This window comes from Protopterus annectens, chromosome 6.part0 (genome assembly GCF_019279795.1).
Source record: "Protopterus annectens isolate FY-2018-M chromosome 6.part0, PAN1.0, whole genome shotgun sequence".
Taxonomy (NCBI): domain Eukaryota; kingdom Metazoa; phylum Chordata; order Ceratodontiformes; family Protopteridae; genus Protopterus; species Protopterus annectens.
Genome location: NC_056737.1, coordinates 426,757,631 through 426,778,732, shown reverse-complemented (window position 1 = coordinate 426,778,732; position 21,102 = coordinate 426,757,631). Strand labels below are relative to the sequence as shown.

Genomic DNA, 21,102 nt, shown 5'->3' with positions numbered 1-21,102 from the left:
GCTTTAGTAAAACAGACCATTACAAATCATTATTTAATTATATTAGGAAACTAAGAAACAACACGCAACAGTTATATTAAATACCACAGCCTACTTTGACCTGGTGGATATTGCCTATATGCTAGAAAATATGTTTAGTTTGACTTTTACTCTCTGGAGGATTACTCAAAGCCTTAAAACTTCCCGTATCTTTCAAAGTTACAATCATTACTTAAGAACATGTACTGAAAGTGCTGTCCAAAGCTAAGAACACTTCTTCCATGGGAACAGATAACATACCAGGCTGTTTGATAAATAGTGCGAAACTTGCGCTGAATAACCTCTTCATAAGCTATTTAACTGGAGCCTGACTGCAGGACTTGGATATTCATAAATTCACTTTGTCTGGCCTAACACCTAGCAAAACATTAAGGAAAAGATTACTTGCCACCTAAGAGAGGCTCACAGAGGTACCTGCTTTGTGCATCGCTTGCAACCCAAGGTTGGGGAGTCAGGGAGTGGGGCTAGGATGATACAACTGATGTCCAGATCTCCCATCTCAGGGGGAGGGCCTGTGCAATCTCTGGAGACCATGTGCCTTATGGGTCAATGCTAGGTAAACAGGTGACAGTGTCAATACCCCCAACAGCTTTAAACTAGCCACTGTCACAGCTAGGAAATTAAAAGTACAGTGTGTCTCAGCTGCACACATGCAATTTCACACAGTATCTCTCAATCTCCAGGGCTAAACACTGAAGTTTTGCAAGGTCAACCTCCTGAGGAGAAGGGAGACCAACCCAGTGAAGGGTCACGTCTAGCTCAGTACAGAGCTATTGTGATACAAAGCATTTGGACAAAATGGAAGCCAGGAGGAAACAGACACGAGTGGCACAGATAGGTGGGCAGAAGCATAAAGTACCTGCTTTGTAGACAAAAACCTACCTTCCCCACATGTCCAACTCTACAATAAAGATTCACCTTGCCCAGTTCTGAATTAAAGCCTTTCTCAGTGAACCCTGTCATTTTAACGTAAGCTCTTAAAGGCTCTGAATAGGAATAGGTCAAAGATAAGTAGTTGCTTAGTGAATCTGTGGCCTTGCATAAGACCAGCTTCACATTATATCAATCAGTCATCCTATCACATGATTTCAGCATGCTGGGAGTAGGTTAGGGCAAGTAGAAAAAAAAAACTCACAGCAGAGCTGCAGTGCGACACCTTCTCACCTGTCCTATCCTATACTGAAGTATCGACATGGTGCATCCACCTACAGTCTATCGTGGAGTGGATACCTCTGCGAGCAGGAGCTCTCCAGGTGGGCAGACCTTCATACTGCATGACACAGTGGGACAGCGCTGAGGCACTTGAGCTGAAACAATAGGGATCCTTGGAAGCAAGTAATAGGGAAGGCTGAAATCAATGACATCTGTGGAGAACTAAAAATAAACAATAACAACTCTTTTCACTGCACCTGGGGATAAAAAGACAATCTCCTTCTGCAATGGCACCTTTCAACCACACAATCTTTTATGGAAGTGTGTGAAAAACAATACTGGCACTCTACCACTGTGGCCAACTTGAGGACTCCTGATCAGGCTCACTCCAGCTTGGATCAGATATTTCATGGAGTACCTTGGTGCCCAAACATATGAGGAAACTGGTCCCCCTGGTGCCCTGACATTTATTTATTTATTATTTTACATTTGTTGACCGGGAAGGACCGACTGGATATATGTCCATTTTCAGCGGAGGCCCTGGGAGAAAAGCTCCATACAGAAGACAATAAGACAGAACAGCATAATACAATGTGAAATACAATAGAGAAATGCAATGCAGAGAAACGGTTATATATTTACATATTAAAACCATATGAAGACATATGAAGGGACTGGTCACCCTGACATCCCAATATATAAAAGGACTAATCTCCTGGAGCCCTGACATACAAGGGGACTGCCCCTTTTTTCTGTTAAAAGATGTTAGCAATTACTGTGCCAAAGTGTGTATTAAATGAATGCAGCAGTGCAAAGATGCCACTGAAAAGCAAAACACAGTAGTAAATGTCTCGCTCACACCTGGATACCAACTATCCTGATTCCCAAGCAAAGTCTTCTGAAAGACAGGAGATGAGAGGAAGTCACAGAGATGGACCTTTTGCATCTGTACTCCTTACTATTATGAACCATGATATAATCTAGAGTTGTAAGGTCACTGAAATGGCCTTTACAAGGGCAGCCCTTCCTTGTACTGACATCTGGCAAATCCAGCTTCTGCACAAGTCCACAACTATACTATCAATTGTTTCTATAACTAATGCAGTAATACTCCATGGCTGCAGAGTTTGCACTGCCTTCCAGTCTTATGCAGAACCAAGTACAAGAATGTCATTCTAACATACATTTAGCCTGGATAATGTAGGCCCACATATTTAAAGACTTCTTCATCCCTTAATGGCTAGTCTGCACCTGGGGCTACCAGTAATTCACAGTGCTCAGCTCAATATACCTAGCCTTTGTTATCTTGGTTAGTAGACCCCAGCTCCTGAGGAATTCACTACTCAGTTTGCTTTACTGGGTCCCTTAAACCCCACTTATTCATACAGACTTGTTTTCTTACTTTACTGAAATAGCCATAATGTTTTGAATTAGACTATATTAGTCTGGTTCCTGTTTACTTATCTTTATTTATTAACCATGATGCACCTGGGCTTTTGTTAAACAAAAGTTGACGATAAGGCTGAAAAAATGGTTAAAATCTCCACCAACAGAAAGGACGCCTCCCCCAAATACTTTGTACAACAACAAGCTGCTTGTAAAACAACAAATTTTGTGTCACCTGTTGTTCTAGTAAATGATGGATGGTTTGTTAGCCTAATAGAAGATGTACATAAATTACTGAACCACTGTGTAAATTAAATGAATATGACAATGCAGGGGCACTGCTGAAGGATGAACTAAAAATAACCCATTTTCCCATTTTCACCTAGACAGCAGCCATTTTAGCTGCTAGAAAATGGCTAAAAATCACCCACACAGCAGACTTTTGCAGAATAAAAAGATTTGTGTATCTGCAGAGGCAATCCATACCTATTTATTGGTGGAGAATCAAATTATAGAAGCATGACATACATGCCATGTTTTTTGCTATGAGTCTTGTTGTGTGCTTCTCCTTTATTCCAGACAAGGATAATCCTTTCAATGAACAAAGGCACATAAACATATACAACTCAATGAGAAATTGATACAGGCCTCAGTTTGATTCCTTTGGCCCAGTTACCCAAGTTATGGGCTTCCACATTATTTGTTTTCTTATTTAAGGCTCCTGAATATCTTTACTTTCAAAAGTAATGCAACTGCAGCTACAAATGAAAAAAAAAAGAAGAAAGAAAGATCAGTTGTCTGGAAAACAGCTAATGCTCTACAACAAAGGAAAGGTGTTCGAAATCAGTGAAAACCAAGTTCAAAACCAAACCTGAGAGTCCAAGCTGGTCAGACATCGAGGAACAAACTGAGCATTGAAGGAAATGGCCTTTTTCTTGGAGGACTCACTTTAATGTCACATTTCATTTGGTTGAGATACACAATACAGCACGACTAGGTAAATGTGTTTCCATGTTACTTTCATACTGCAACTTCATGTTTTATTTATTTATTTTATTATTATTTTTTAGATCACATACATTTAAAGATAAGGAAGTATTTCTGTTGCTCACAGGGTTGAATGATTTCAGACTTGATCAAATTACAGAAGTGAGGGACATGGGAGGATGCGACCCCCATATACGGACGTGCAGGCAGGATCCTGGTAAAAATGCTTTTGTTTTACTGGTAAAAGTAAATATTTCCCTACTGTCAACATTATTTTCCAGTTATATGACATACGGTGTAATATTACTTGTATCAGTTAGTATGTATCCACTGTAACATGCAAGCTCCCAAAGCAATAAGCACAGATGTTTACCTTTAGTTCTACCTCAAATCAATACATATCATGCATGAAAAGATGAAGAATCAGGCAAAAAGTACCTCCTAAGTCTGAATGAACAGACTGCAACAAAAGCTTCTTTCATCTTTGCCTTCCTAGACTAATGCATGCATGTGAGGTGGCCAGAGATGCAGGAAGTCCTGAACATGGACTAAAGGAACAGGCTGGTTATGAGAACATTACTAGCTCCAAGCAATGGGCGTTGGAGACACTGTTTACATTTCTGACTTGAATGTGCTTTCTGGAAACGTATGCAAGAAGCAAAGTTAAAATGTTTGACTAAAAATGCACATGTAAGACAAAGAAAACCACTGTTAGCCTTACTGATCAGAAAACTTATCTGAAACAAAAACATGGCTTGCAAGCAAATGATCCCAGACTACTGTAATACTGAACTTGTTGTAGAGCCACCCCCAATTATTGTACGTGTTCTTACTTTTATTGTGCACTTGTTAGCTATACAAGCATGTTAATAAGAGCTTAATTGATAATCTTTTAAATTAAGCACATAGGTATTTTTCCATGTATGTTTTTGTGTGTGTTTTGTTTGTCTTAACAGTTACAAATTGTTAAACAAGGAACAACTCCATAACAAACCTTTAAAAGTATGTAAGTATCTAAGATGCAGTATTAGCCACTCTAGAAGACATAATTATTCCACTTATTTCTGCATGTGTATTAAACACACAAGGTTGGGCCAAATGTGTGTAATTTATTTATACCACTACAAATAACTGCTAGGGGAAAATGGACATCCCATAGGACAAATCTGCTTTTGCTTAGACTGAAAAAGTAAAAAAGGGCCTCAAGATGAAACACTGAATGACTTTGTTATTACAGGGCCTGAAAGATATTTCCACCAAGCCTAAAAATGCAGCATTTTTGGATAAACACCAATCCAAGAATACCAAAACTGACAAGTTTGGAGGATCAGTAAGTAACAGTGCAGAATAACAAGCATGTAACTGGGTAAACAAAAACGGATCCAGCAAAGGACCCAGCCACTAGTCTTCCCATGCCAGAGTGAGTGCAATGGTAGTACATTCTTTAAAAAGCATTGCTTTCAGGTTCAAGATTTGACTTAATTTGCTATAATTTTCTAAATGCTGACATAACTGTAGGATGCTGGGTTCAAATCCAAGTAGGAGAAACATCTGAAACAAATACCAGAATGACATTTGCCAACATAATAATATCTTTTGACAGTTAATAAAGTTCAGGAGTAGGAAAAAGATTGCAAAGGAAGAAAACGCAGAACAGAAGGAGAGCACAATACCCTGGGAGAAAGGAGTCACTGAACAGAAAGAAAGGGCTGGTTCATAAAAGCTTCAGATTACGCAAACCATGGAAGAAACATTATAAATCAGCAATGATTTCCTGGCAGAGAGGTCATGGCAGAAACCATGACAGGAATAAGGCAAGAATGATTATACTGGGGAAGCTTCTAGCAATTAAAATAAAGTAAGGATTCAAAACTGTCTGAAGATAGCAGTGTGTGATTAAAATATACACAAATGGTACATGTTAGCAGATCTACACAGAATTACTGTTACAATCTGCTAGGCTTCCTGACCTATCATTCCCTGCTTTAAATCTGCCTACTCATTCCAACTTTTAATTGAAAAAAAAAAAAGTCTGTTATATGTCGAATTAATATTTCTGAATTCTGCTCCCATATTTAATTTCTTACTTAAGCTCGGAGCTGTGAATAGGTACTTTCAACACCACCTGCTTCTCATTCTTCCAAACACCCATTTTATATATTTTATACATATACACCCAGTCTTATAACAGGATTCCGTAACCTTTTCTAATACAAAAATAACTTTCTTCCTGATACATAATTACAACACAGTCACATCACTCCTTCATAACCTCTCTAAGGAATACATAAACTGAGAACCTTAAGACACAGTGGTACTGCTGTGTGGATCTCATATATATATATATATATATATATATATATATATATATATATATATATATATATATATATATATATATATATATATATATGGCAGAATGTATGACAATCACAGAAGGTGAAGAACAGAACTGGGGGAAGGTGGAGAAGAAAGTACAGTTGTGTACACTAACCATAAATGTAGATGTTCGAGTGTATTCACTGTTGCAGTCATCACATTTGGGTTATCTGCCTGCAGGTAGCCCTCAGCTGGCCTGAATACCTGACTCTTGGGATTTATGCATCAGATTCTGTCACTTCTTCCATGACATCAGGTCATCAGGGGTATAAAATATGCAGCTGACGCCATTACATCAGTTTTTCTTGCCCCAGATGTCAGCTGCCCCCAAAATAGGAAGCAATTGCATGGTATGTAATACCCCCCAGCAAAAAACAAATACCAATGATATAAGATATGCCAGACAAAAAGGATAGGAAAGAAATCAAGAGAAGTCAGGGGGGCTGGAAGGAGGGTAACCAGGACTGCAACAGTGAATACACTTGAACATCAACATCTATGGTAAGTGTACACAACTGTACTATGTTCTTCATGTTTCACTGTTGCAGTCATCACATTTGGGTCGATTCCCAAAGCTAAGGAAGGGTGGAGGTAGTTATGAAGCATTAGGGCTGACAATCAGGCCCTGTAAGACTGCTGTGGCAAATCCAGCTCTGGATTTAGAAAATATAGGCAAGTGGTAGTGCTTGGTGAAAGTGTGTACAGAGCTCCAGGTTGCAGCTTCCAGTATGTCCCTGGTAGGGACTCCCCTGAGAAATGCTGTAGAGGTAGATGTAGCCCTAGTGGAATGAGTTCTGATCCCCTTTGGGGTGGGTTTCCCATGGTGCTTTTAGCAGAAATGGATGCAGTGTGCTATCCATTTAGAAATGGTTTACTTTGAAATGGCCTTGCCCTCTGCCCCTGCATCAAAGCTGACTAGCAGCTTGTCAGATTTTCTGAGAGGTTTAGTCCTGTCCAGATATAATCTAAGCTGCCTGTGCACGTCCAGGGAATGCAGGATCCTTTCCCCTTTATTCTGAGGATTAGGAAAAAAGATTGGCAAATTAGTGTGGCTTTAAACCAGTCAATTCGACACCACCTTGGGCATAAAGGATGGGTTAGTCCTGAGGGAAACCCTGTCTACATGGAAGACAATGAAGGGTTCCACTGCCATAAGGGCCTGCAATTCAGACCATCTTCTTGCTGAAGTGATGGCTAGAAGTAAAGCTGTTTTACATGAGAGGAATTTTAACTCTGCTGTAGCAGCAGGTTCAAAGGGCAGAAGTGTGAGTTTTTCTAATACAAAGTTAAGGTCCCAGGCTGGAGACAGAGCTGTCCTGGGGGGGGGAGATCTTAAATTTTAGGCTCCTCTCAGGAACGGTTTTACCAGAGGATGAGAGAAGAGGGGTGGGCTCAGTATTATAATGAGCTGAGATGGCAGAGGCATGGATCTTAATTAAAGAGAAGGATAGGCCTTTGTGGAGCATTTCTGTTAAGTAATCTAGTATATGAGGTAAGCTGGGCACAGTTGTGCCCATTTCCGGGGACTAGCTCCAGGAACTATATCTTCTCCATTTTTCCGAATAGGATTTTCTAGTACTAGGCCTCCTTGCCTCAAGAATGACATCCAGTACCTGCTTACGGAGGTTTGCTGGTGCTCAATTCAGGGGATTAGCCAGGCTGCAAGGTTCAGGGTCTGTAGCTGAGGGTGCAGAATCTGGCCTGCCTGCTGGGACAGCAGAGGAGGAGTCCGAGACAGGTGCCATGGTTGTAGCACTGTCATACTGGGCAAAAGAGGGTACCAGTGCTGGCGTGGCCAGTCTGGTGCAATCAGGATTGTCCTTGGCTTGTCCTGTTTGATTTTTAGTAGAACCTTAAAGAGGAGTGGCAGAGGGGGAAAAGCATAGACTGAGAGGCTTTCCCAGGTGAAGGACAAGGCATCCAATTTCCAATCTTGGCTGTGAGGAGTTCTGGTGCAATATTTGCTCAATTGATAGTTCTGATGGGAAGAAAAATGGTCCACCTCTGGTGCCCCCCACCTGTTCCTCAAAAGCTTGAATATTTTGCATTCCAGTTTCCATTCGTGTGGATCCATGAGATTTCTGCTTAAGTCATCTACCAGTGAATTTAGTTTGCCTGGCAGGAATTGAGCTTGTAAGTGCACTTGTTTGCTCAAGGCTGTGTTCCACAGAGCCATGGCTAGTCTGCAAAGTGGGTAGGAATGGGTTCCCCCCTGCTTGTTTATGTACCACATAACTGTGGTGTTGTCTGTCTTTACCAATAGTTGTCCTGGAAGAATAAGGCCCTTGAAGGCTGTCAGAGCATTCTGCACAGCTAGCATTTCTTTTTGATTGATATGCAGGTGCATTTGCTTTGGGTTCCATTTGCCCTGAATGCACTGCCCTGCCATTGGTGCCCCCTCATGCATAGTCTGATGCGTCCGTTGTTAGGGTTTGGGCGGCAGGGGGTAGAATGTTGTGGGTCGAAGGCCTCTGCCCACCAAAGGAACTCTGTCCTTAAGCAAGGAATGATAGAATCAGTGTTTCCAGGTCCTGAAAATGTTGAGACTATTTAGGTACCATTGAAGTTTCATCAAATGCAGTCTTGCATATGGAATTAGTAGAATCCAAGATGCCATGAACCCTAGGGCTTGCAGTATTTTTCTTGCAGATAGCCGGGTTTTGGTGGCCAGTAGATTGAAATAGTTTGTCAAATAAATTTGTTTCTCTGGAGTGAGGAATGCCATCTGACAAGTTATGTTCAAGCTTGCTCCCAGAAACACAATCTGGTGGCTGGGTACCAGTTGTGATTTTTTTTCGTTGATGGTGTAATCCAGTGAAGTGAGAAGTCTCTTTACAAATGCCAGGTGCTGAAGTAGGAATTCCTGACTGTCTGCCTGAATCAGGTAATCGTCCAAGAATGGGTAAATTTGAATTCCTCTCTGCCTGCATGTTGGAGAGTTAACATTTTGAATTTTGGAACCAACAAAAAGGTGTTGAGAATAGACAGATCCAGGATAGGACACAAAGAGTTTTCTTTTCTGGGGACCAGAAACAGTCTGGAGTAAAAATCTTGCCCCTTTTCTTCTGCTGGGGCAGGTTCAATAGCCTTGATACTGAGAAGAGAAAGTACTTGCTTTTGGGCCTCTGCCCACTGGTTTGATGGTAGGTCTGGCCATCTGCTTATGGATGGGAGTGAGTGGAATTGGAATCTGTATCCCTGGGAAACAATATTTAAGACCCATTTGTCTAGGGTAATGTACTGCCAATTTTTGGCATGCAGTGCAAGTTTTCCTCCTAAAGGTGCAAGTACTTGGGCAAGGCATGGCAGAGTTAAGGATAAGTTATTGTGCAATTTTACCAAAGCATGGAGGCTTACTACTCCCTGTTTTGGACATGGGAGCACTCCACTGTAGCCTGAGACTGAAGTCTTGGTGGCCTGCTGCCCCTGGGTTTGGGCTGAGAAGGCCTGGAAGGGAATGGAAAAGACCAGTTTTTTGAAGGCCAATGCCTACTGAATCTAGGTGGCTGTACTTGTAAGAAATCCTTAGCAGTTTGCATAGATTTAGCCTTCTCCTCCTTTTGAGGAGTTCTGCTTTATTACCAAACAGACGCTCTTGAATTAATGGTGCATCCAGTAATTTTGCTTTGACATGATCTGGCAAATTTTGTTCCTTACGCCAAGCATGTCTTCTAAGAACAGACCTAGTGACAGCAGCTCTGCAAGATGCTTCTAAAGCATCAAACCCACTTTGCAAAGTGTGTTTACCAACTTGGTTAGCAGAATGCATTAACTCTTGTAAATCTGCACAATCAGGAATCAACAGCATTTTTTGTTTAATTAGCTCCATAGTATGCTGCTGATACTTTAACATATGAAACTAGCAATTTAAAGCTCTAATGGCAAGCGAGGCAGAGGTATATACCTTTTCCCCCCATCTAATGCCCTGGAATCCCTGTCCGAAGGGGTAGGATTTTTGGCAGTTGTAGCCTTAATGCCTTTAGGTCCTAGGGAAATGGTCTCTGGATCTGCAGTAGGATTCCTAAAAAGGAATTTATGGGAGTCAGGCACTCTATAGTACCGGTCAGGTTTCCTGGGAGCTGGAGGCAAGGTATCAGGGGTAACGCTGGATTCCAGGAAGACATCTACAATTTCCAGAACAGGAGGGATAGCTAGAGGCTTGTGCTGAGGCAAGCTTAAAAATTCCCTGAGTCTCTTTTTGGACTGGGAGTAGTCCTGGCTCTCCCAGCAGAAATGTTTTCTAAGGGTGTGCAAGGTTTCACCAAAGGAAAAATCCTCTGGAGGGGAAGCAGAGGGAATGGAATCCTCTGCATCAGAATCCTCATAGGTAGATAAGGGTATATCCTGGAAATCAGAAGGATCAGAGTAATCAGATTCCTGATCAGAAGAATCAGAAGGAAAATCAGTTCTGGGTCTTTTTGAGGGGGAAGGTGGCTTCCCCTAATTAAAGTAATGAGGTCTTCAGCCATTCTAATCATTTGTTTTTGTGGCATGTGGGCCTCTTTGGACATTGGTTTCCTAGGCATAGTGTGAACTTTAGGCCTGAAAATTCAGTAATTTTGTTTGAAAGTAAGTCATCTGTTTAATATGAAGATCGGAAGGCCTGAAAACACCCTCAGAAGCCGTGCCTGCACAGCCACTCCGGACCCATCCAAGGTAGAGACATCCACAGGTTCCATAGTCGAAGAAGCATCTCGCGGCATACCAGACTCTGAATGGGTCTCGGTAGAGGCCTGCGAATCTGTAGAAGTGGGTATCAGGGGCTGCAAAAGCATCTCGCTTTTTACCGGTGGATTGGCGACTAGCTTAACGGTAGAGTTATCGGCAGCCTTGGACCTATGTGGTCTGTTTCTATCTTTATCCTTTCTTTTTTTGGAAGATCGGTAGTTGGGATGGCTTACAGAAGACATTTCGGAGTACGGAGATCGAGAGCGAAAGAATTTAGTTACAAAAATAGCCCGGCGATGAATATTTCGGGTATTGAACAAGGCACAAAACTGACAGCGAGGGACGTCGTGCTCTGGGCCTAAACAGGTGACGCAGTAAGAATGAAAATCACTGTGAGGTATTTGCTTTCCACAGGCAAGACAATTATTAATTTTTTCTGGCATCGGTTAGAGCAAGAAAAAAGGATCCCCAACAGGGTACTTATCTTTTAGAAGACTTCAGGTCTGAAACTCGAAAAATGAAAATTTCAGAAGTCGGCTGACCGGCACTTGCGAACTGCTTCTGCTTTGGGCATCGCACAGCAAGAAAGACTGATGTAATGGCATTGGCTGCATGTTTTACACCCCTGATGACCTGATGTCATGGAAGAAGAGACAGCATCGGACACAGAAATCCCAAGACACTGGTATTCAGGCCGGCTGAGGGCTACCTGCAGGCAGATAACCCAAATGTGATGACTGCAACAGTGAAACACAAAGAACATCTGGCATAGGAGGAATATTTGTGTGCTTTTTGCATGTTGGTTTCTTTCAATGTACATTTGTTAGATCTAATATAAAAGCATATATTTTATGCAAGCCCTAGGTCATTTCATTTGCACTTCTCAATATATAAATTACCATTTTGTAAGCCACAGCTACAGAAGGTCATGGTTACCAGTCCATCTATCCCATTATCACAAAAGAAAAGAATATGAAATAATCTCACTACTGTGTCACTTGTAACAGGAAAGAAGGTGACCCTATAGGTCATTGGTCCAGCCCCCCCCAACTCCAACATCATTTTCAGGAAAATTTTGCATCTTACTTCAGGATGACACTTTTTACCTATACTTAATATAGGGTCTGTCTGGCAAAACACACACCAGTCACTGGCAAGTTACAACAAAGAACTTTCAATGAATAGTTTACACATTTCTGTCTATTAATTTACACTTTAGGAAATGTAACCTTTTTGTTACAAATATTTTCAATGCTCAGAACTTCATATCAGACATCATTAACTTCCCATCACACTTCAAGAAGTGTACACGTGGTTTAGCAAATCTTGTTTTGGGGATATAGGTTTATAGTTGTGAAATAACATCCAGTAACCCCTATCTTTATCTTTATGGTTTTGATTTGGAAAGTGTATATAAGTGGAGACTCATACTTAAATTTTGGTGGGATAACTGGGTCAGATTGTGGCTAAGTGCATATTTATGGTTTCCCTTTTTAATCTCAAAATACTGAAATCTCGAATTTCAGTATCCCAAGACCATAAAGGCAAAACTTCAAAATAGCGAAAGTGCATAAGTGTGAATCCGAATATCTCGAATCCAGGCTTATGCATTTACACTACGTGAAGTGAACTGTTTAGCTGGGATGGTGTCCGGAATTTAAGGTGTGCGAGTGTTTTTGTAAGTTGTACGTGTGGGTTAGGGTAAGGAGGTGGAAGTGTGAGTGTTGGATGTGTGAGTGTGAGTGTGTGTGAGTGTGTGTGAGTTTTTTTTTTTTTTCTGTTTGTGCGATCTCGGAGTTGTTATTTATAAGTAGGGTGGTGGGGGGTGCCCTTACATGTAGTGTAGGATTGTATAGTTTGTGTGCTGCAGGTAGAATAGTGTGTGTGTTGTGTGGTGTATGGTGTATGGTGTATGTATGTTCGTGATTGTGTGTTTCGTGATTTTGGGTTTCGGGATTGTGAGTCATTTGCCTTTATAGTCGAGAGATACTGAAATTTGAGATTTCAGTATTTCGAGATTATAAAGGGGAAATATATATATATAATTTGCCACTGCTAACCATATTGAAGTCATCTTATTTAATACATTCAATAAGCTAGTTATTTATTGTTAGCACTTGTCATAATAATTATATTCTAGTTATTTTGACTAGTATGTAAAATTCTGATACATGAACGTGGGGATCTTACAAATGACTCATTGTATTTTTTGTGGGTGATATTTTTCAGTTGTGTGATATTGTTTGGTAGTTATTGGAACAGTAGGTGGGGAGACTTCTTTGGCTATATAAAATTACACTAAGGTCTTTGCGCCAATTTAATACAGCTTGATACTTACAAGGTGATTTTGGTTCTAATGAAAATCTTGACATAGATCTTATTCAACTTTTAAAAGGCTTGTCAACTGATTAGGATGACTTACAGGTTTTGATACAGCTCAGGGTGGGGATACTAACAAATCACCAAATGGGACAGATAAGGAATCATGTGTTGAGTTATTCAAGTGTACTGTGGTGGTAGTGCGGCGGTAGCATTGTCGCCTCACAGTTAGACGTTGCCTGTTGGATTCTCAGTTAGAGCGTCTTCTGTGTGGCGACATGCATGAACGGGCATTCCTTCGTTGAAGGTTGTGCGTTAGGCCCGGCAAGCCAGCACGTAAAAACTCTACTGTCAATCATTAGTGGACCGGAGTTCTGCTGTGGCGACCCCTAACCAGGAAAAGCCGAAAGACACAAACAATCTGCAGTTATGAAAGAACTTGGGACTCGTGTCTGGCATTTGAGATTATTCAAAGCTTACTTAGCTAAAAACATTTCTCCTAGGGGATTGTGTGTTAAACCACAACCCTATGTTAAAGGACTAGATGATTTGTTAGTTCAAGAATGGAAGCAGGTTCAGCAGATGGCTTCTATGTCATTTAAGATTTTGTTTACTTTTTATGAAAGGAAGATTGCAGTTTTGATCAATACTATTATGGAGTTGTGTGACAAGGTTAAACCTTATAAGGATGAGACAATTTAATCAGAACAAACTACAGCACTTTCTAGAGATCCGTTATTGATAGAAAAGGCTTTAAAATCCAGCAAGATCAAAAATTTCATAGGGGTGTAAAGGATTACTCTATGAGTAAACCTTTTGACTATAAAAAAACTGTGCAGTTTGTAGAAAAAACTTCAAATCTGGGCACCTTTGGGCACCTTTAGGCGCAAGATAAAAAGATCCATTTTGAAAACTACTAATGTCTTATCTGATACTTCAGCGGATGAATTTTCATCTGCGACTGACACAGAAATATCTACATCTTCACAATCACCTGTCAGTAAAAGGTTAAATGCTCCTTTAGGAGAACTAGAAGGGGTGGATGCAAACATAAAAATAGGGACCACAAGTTTAGATTCAATTTTACAAGTGATGATACAGAAGTAGACGCTACTCAGAATGTACACAATATTTCATCTGTGCAGTTATCACAGGTTGAATGTGAATTGTTAAATAAAGGATTAGGATTTATACCCAGTCATTTTGTATTGGAATTTACTTTTGCCCAGGATGTTTTGTTGTTTTGTAGAACTTTGAATTTAAAGTTATTTTTTGTCCAACAAATGTTATCTGAGGATGTCGCAGAGAATTTTAGATTTAAATCATCTGGCTTTATGCCCCCCATGAATAAAAATGTGGCAAATTTTCAGAGTCTGGTCTTAAAGGATCTATGTTTTAGGTATGATTCAAGAAAAAATATGCAAAATAATTTATCTGGAATACAACGACAGGCACTGTATAAATTGAGCCATAATACCGACAAAGTAATTAATAAGGCGGATAAAGGGGGTGCGATTGTGGTGAGTGATTGGAGTATGTATTATAATGAGGCCACTAGTCAATTATTTGACCAAAGATTTTATCAGCTGATGCATTTAGACCCTACACCAATGTTTAAAATAGAAATAGATGAGTTTTTGCAGATAGCTATGGGAGAAGGTATTATATATCTAAAAACACGGTTTCTCATCTTATGGTGTCAGACAGAGCGAAACAAAGATTTTATATGCTACTGAAAAATCACAAAAATTTGGGAAAAAACACCTGGAAGACTGATTGTATCAGGTAAAGGTTCACTGACAGAACCACTTTCAGCTTTCCTTACGAAATATCTCAAACCATTACTAAAATATGTGCAATCTCGTATTCAAGATACTACTCCGTTTTTGATTATTATTGATGACATGCAAATTGAACCTTGATGGTTGTTGTGCACTTTAGACGTTGCTGCCCTTTATACAAATATTCCACATTAGGCTGGCCTTATGGCAGTATAGTTTTGGTTAAACAGGGCTGGCCTGTATCCCCCTGGCTTTAACACATTTTTATTAGGTTTGACAGAACATGTCCTTACAAAAAAAGTTTGCAAACCAGTGTTATTTACAACTGAAGGGTACAGCAATGGGAGCTTGATCTGCCCCAATATATGCTGATCTCTTCATGGGATATGTGGAGGAATAGCTAATTTATGATGAGTCTCAATTTATTTTTAGATGCTATGGATATTTGGCAATGTATTTGGATGACTGCTGGTTAGTATGGAGGGAGGACTTTGTACATTTGCAAAAATTTGTGAATTACTTAAATGAAAACAAATGGGGTATATAATTCACTCTCAATTATCACTCTCAAACCATTACATATTTGGACGTATTAGTCAGTGATGGATGATGGTACACTGTGGAGTTCTATATTTAGGAAATACTTGCAGTTTAACACCTTAAAACATGCTACCAGTTGTCATCCTAAACATATGATCAACAATATTCCTAAATCTCAATTTTAAGGCTTAGAAGGATTTGTTCTTCTTTCTTTGATCTTGCATGCCATGAGCAAGATAGGATTCATAGATTTTTGTAATAGGGTTTATTCTTTGAGTTTGATTAGACAAGCACAGGTTGCAGCTAGTCAGGTATCTAGATCCTCATTGCTGGCCTATCAAATTAGACATAAGGAAAATACACAACCTATTAGATTTATTAGGAGTTTTGTTGAAAATACTGCTTTAATTAAAGAGATTATATCTAAACATTGGGATAGTTTGGGTATGGAAGATAGATCAAGGGAAATTTTACCCCCCCCCCCCCAATGCCTTTTCTCTTATAGAAAGGGGAAAATAATGGCTCGATGGTTCAATCATTACAAAAGAAGTTATAAGGAGGTTAAGGTGAAGCATCAGAGAGGATCAGATGGACGCAGACTAGTGGGTTGTTTCCCTTGGGGAAACATTGTCATTTTTGCAAATTCGTTAATAAGGATAAACAGTTTTCATCTAGAAATAGTTCTACTGTCTTTGATATTTTAGCTTATGGCAATTGTAGCACAGAGTGGGTAGTATATTTGGCTACCTGTTCATGCTCTGCATTCTATGTGGAGCAAACTTTGCGTCATTTAAAATTAAGCATGTCTTAACATTGAGTGACATTCGTGCTAAGTTAACTAGTGCTTTGTATAAACACACTTTAAAACATGCTTCAGCTAGATTTATGTTTACTATTACTGATAGAGTATATTTTCATACAAATTATAAAATTGGAGGGCATCAAAGGTTAAATTATAAAGAAAAAAAAGGATTATTAAATTAGGTGCTTTGTTTTTACAAGGGCTTAATGAACAGTTGTAATAACCAATGGCAGTTGGGACTGGGTTATTTCATGTGATGTAATGAAGGGTTATTATGCACTGATGAAGGCTTATAGACAAAACTGGTATGCAGTATTTGTGATGGAATAATAAATATATAACTACTGGAAAGCTGAATATTGGTGCTGGCTGCTTTTTTGGTTGGTTCATGTGGTTAGCAAATCTTGCAGGCCACAATCAGTGCCTAATGCATATGAGGGATTGCAAAGACACCTGTTTCTGTCTTCTTCACCCCAAACTTACTCTAGAGTACTAAACAATGTTATTATTCAGCTTCATACATGAAGAGAGCCTGCAAGAAGGCAAAAGAAAAGGAAATGAAAGGAAACAGAAAACTGTTTCAGAAATTGGCTCTGTTTTCTTCATCGATATCTGTTTATCCCTTACCGGGCTGAATAATGCTTTCAGTAGTGCAAAGGGTAAGCACCTAAAAAGAGGTCACACTGAAAGTGCACAACAATTCTAGAAACTGGAAGGCAAAAAACACTTAGATAAAGGAGAAAGGTAGTCTTAGGATGTTCCTTCAAAACCATCAAAGCCCCACAGCCATTCTTTCAGACAATCTGAACACAGGGGATCTAATTCTAAAGCTAGGCCAACACCAGCACTGGCTTTGAATATAATCAGCATCACTTCCAACATCATCCCTGCAGGAGGGTAGCAAAGTAAATGCTCATGTGTATTCACAATAATAATGGAGCATGGTACCTGCAATATCCATGGAGCTAGGAGCAGGGTACTTGCAATAACCATGGAGCTTGGAGCAGGGTGCTTGCAATAACCATGGAGCTAGGAGAATGCTACCTGCAATAACCATGGAGTTAGGAGCATGCTACCCTGCAATAACCATAGAACTAGGAGCACACTACCTGCAATAACCATGGAGCTAGGAGCAGGGTATTTGCAATAACCATGGAGCTAGGAGCATGCTACCTGCAATAACTATGGAGACAGGAGCATGCTAACTGCAGCAGGTCCTTTTCTCCCAGGCTGCTTCCTTTCTAGTATCCATGATTTATATTAGAGGAGTGCAAAAACTTAAAGATGCTGTTCTTTATATGCTGCTGGAAAAGACCTTAGGGAGCATGGGAAAGATCTGAAGAGTACAACAGGAACAGTCCTACTCTGCAGAGACATGTGTGGATGATGTATATACAAATGCTATATGGTGCTGAATTAAATGTGTAGTTCTGTTATGCCTTGAAACAACTACTTCCGTCTTGCCTTAGGCCAGGAATGTGGCTGAAAAAAGAGTCATCCACTTTTTGAAAACTTCACAAACCAAAAAAGCATTCAGATTTGCCTTTCAATTATTTGATCTGGGATGTACTCAGGGACCTGGAAAACAAATGTTAGGCAAGACAGGCAATACCCTGTGTGCCACTGTAAATTTTTTCTTGGACACTATAAAAATGTAATATATTTCACCTCCTAACTGTGGATCCTTGGCATCCTGAATCTTGTTTATTACAAGATTTGTGGTATTCCCCTTCAGAGGCATAACTTCTTCATCATGCAGTAAGGTCCAACGGGTCAATATTTCCAGCCTTTTATTTGATACCATTTTTCTAAGTCTATATTGGTCTTTTAGTACTGTCCAGAACCACTTCCTTCTTGACTGACTAGCTGACCAGAACAGTGACCAAAGCTGTCAGTACCCTTCCAAGTATTTGCAGTATCAGTGGATTACTTCTGTATCAGTTTATCTTCTCTACTTTGCCTTGCCACTATGAATAGGATACAGTAGGCATCAGAAAATGGATGTATTAAGCAATGAACAAAATATATCTTCAATCCTGATCCCTCTTCAAGGTTTCCGGTTTTGCTGACTTATTTTTAGTCCCTCTCTTATAAATGTTATAGTGATCTACACTTTTGCTAAACTGACTTGTTACAGAAAGCTCTCTAAAATTTATCTTTCTGTTCCTCTGAACTAATCTAGACTTAACCTTCCTTCCATTCCTTTATAATCGAAGCATTCCAAATATTTTCCCATGTGTGTAGGTACTTATTGATGTCAAGAACCCTTGACTTTGTAGAGTTGAGTTTGTTGCTATTTTTAACAAGCAAACCACACCACTTGGCACTGATAAGTAGCAGATCATTCACTATGTCATCCTTCATCACATACAAGCCATTCCAACCACTTTAGCGAAGCTTCCACTGATAAGGCATTAACACTGGATGCAGTCTAAGCAACTCTTAAAGTGAGTCTACAAATTGTCTGAACAGAATGTGAAGCGATTATGCTTGTATCTCTGCAAGGCAGATATTCTGAAACTGAATATTTGCTATGCCTCGGTTATATGGCATTGTTAAAGTATGATAAATACATTACTTACTATTAAATGCTTAATTTCCCACTGCAGCTAAAACACTGCAACATTATAAACAGTAAAATGTGTCAGTGGATGGATTCTTATGACTCTTAAAAACCAAACATTCATTCAGCTTTCAGACTTACCAAAGTAAACTCTCTTGCCACACCGGGGACACATGTTAGGTTCTCCTGCAAATACAGTAACACTTGATGCTAAACAAAAAGGAAGAGAAATAATTATGGTTATACATAATAAAAAGCATTTACACAGGCAATCATAATGTCTTGCTTTTATGCGTTTCCATTTAAACATCTGTCTACTCACCTGCTTTCTTGTATACCCTTGTACATTTATTACGCACATATGATCCACAAAGCCAAATGTCTAAATTTAAGGAAGCCTAGAAGTTTTGATCCGGATAAAGAATCCTTTTACAACTATAGAGTATAAGGATCCTAAGAAATTAAAAAATAAATAAATAAAAAAGATATCACACCTCATAACCTCAGCCACTAGGTTACACTACCATTCTCTCTTTTCTGGTTGCATTAACTTGTGTGTGGCTGGAAAGAACCAGGATTTAATAGACAAAAATTCCAACAAAACCTCAAGGGGTGCACCTGCAAAATGTCCTGACAGTTTGAAGGACTTGGGCTTGCCCTCCAGCTTCCTAAATACACAAAGTGCTTTGGGTTCAAACAGACAATCCTTGTTTAAGGGGGCATTGAGGATTTCAGTTTTGATATAGTCAGGCAAAGATGGTTATCTTAATTAAGCATGTTCTTAATAACAGAACCTGAAGCAGCTGCCCTACTAGATGCATCCAAAGCAAAAAAAAAAAAAAAAGTCATAATATAAGATGTCTTAACAAAATTGGTTAATGAGCTTCAGAGTTTCAACATTTCTTCCTGGAGAGCTTTATCCCCCACCCTCTCCAGCTTTTATTTCATTTGGTCCAAGAGGGATTCCTAAAACTTTACTTATGAAACTGACACTTCAAAGTTCTTATGGTCAGAGGTCTTATAAACATTCTTGCCAACTCTATCAAAGGTTACCCCTGCGTCATTGGGCATTTTTTTTTCTTAGACATGCTGTCCTTGGCTCCCTTGGGACCAGAGGAAACCACCTCAGGATCCTCAATAACATGGGAGAGTGCTGCACATCTAGTATAATGTCTTCTCTGGTAAGGTCAGACCAAAAAAGTCTCCTTTGAAGTACAAATAAAGCCCAGAACCCCAGATAACCCTGGAATGTTCAGGAACTACTCTAATGCTAACTACCCGCCAATAATCTGGCAAAATATCAAGCCCCCCCATAAACCCTTAGAATACTGCTGCCTATATGGAACTGTTCACAGAAAACACTATACAAGCATGTTATTAGCTACACAGAGGCAGCTGTACATACCAGGAAGAAGTACAGAACTAACAAAAAAACAAGCTACTCAGTTGGAATCACATCATCATTAGGCTGTATAACAGAAGGAAGAAGATTATGGCAAAACTTAGGAGATGTAGCACCCAGCAGGATTAAAGCACTCCCATTTAACTAAACAAACTTGGGGGACAAAGTCTACCAAAGCAATATTTGAGGTAAATTTGGCCTCCTAGGCCAAAGACAACCATGGGGTATTTTTTTAGCTATGTCCACAATTTCAAAGCAATACAAATTATGTAAAGAGCTCACCATTAATGCACCTACCTATACTGAGCCAGAAGATATAGCAAACCTACTGGCAGACAAACTCGGCTTTAACTTTACCCATCTCCCTCCTTAACCTCCCCTCAGGAAATACCATCAAATATGATTCTTAATATCACCAGGGAACAGGTCCTCAATGGTCTCTCTGAGGCCAACAGCACTGCATCAATAGAATAGCCCAGACAATATCCCAGGATGCCTTCTAAACAGCATGAAACATGACTTGTCGGGCTCTCTGGAATTGCTATTTAACTGTAGCCTCCAAACAGGCTTTGTGCCTTATGGATGGAGGATAGCAACAGTCATCCCTCTGCACAAAGTTGGGCCGTCTACAGACCATGGAAACTGCCCCATAAGTCTAACTAGTTTCACATGCAAAGCATCATCACAGAAATGACCAATAATGCCATAGAAAACTTCCAAACACTGGACCCAAACCAATTTGGTTTTGGCAAGGGCAAGTCATGCCTACTCAACCTGGCAGATTTCTTTGAGTAGGTGACCAAAGCAATGGATGACAGCAAAACAGTTTACACTGCCTACCTTGACCTGGCCAAGGCATTTGACATAATCCTCCACTCGGGCATTGTTGATAAAACTCAAGAGATTAGGTATATATCCTTATGTCACCCAGTAGATAGCCAGCAGGCTGACGGACAGGATCCAGGAAATTAGAACTGGGGAGTCCACCTCTACAAAGAGGCTAGTCACACAAGCAGAGACCTTCAGAGATCAGTCCTCAGACCACTCATTTTTGACATTTACTTCTCTGAAATCAAGGCCAATT

General features: G+C 39.9%; 1 protein-coding gene across 1 annotated transcript in view; it reads right to left on the bottom strand.

Annotated features, from left to right (window-relative positions):
* Positions 1 to 21,102, bottom strand: part of LOC122803852 (cysteine-rich protein 2-like) — a 415,299-nt gene that overhangs the window by 59,830 nt on the left and 334,367 nt on the right. Inside the window, exon 6 of the mRNA XM_044073534.1 lies at positions 18,758 to 18,826. Within this exon, the coding sequence (XP_043929469.1) occupies positions 18,758 to 18,826 (69 nt within the window). The remainder of the gene's footprint in view (positions 1 to 18,757; positions 18,827 to 21,102) is intronic.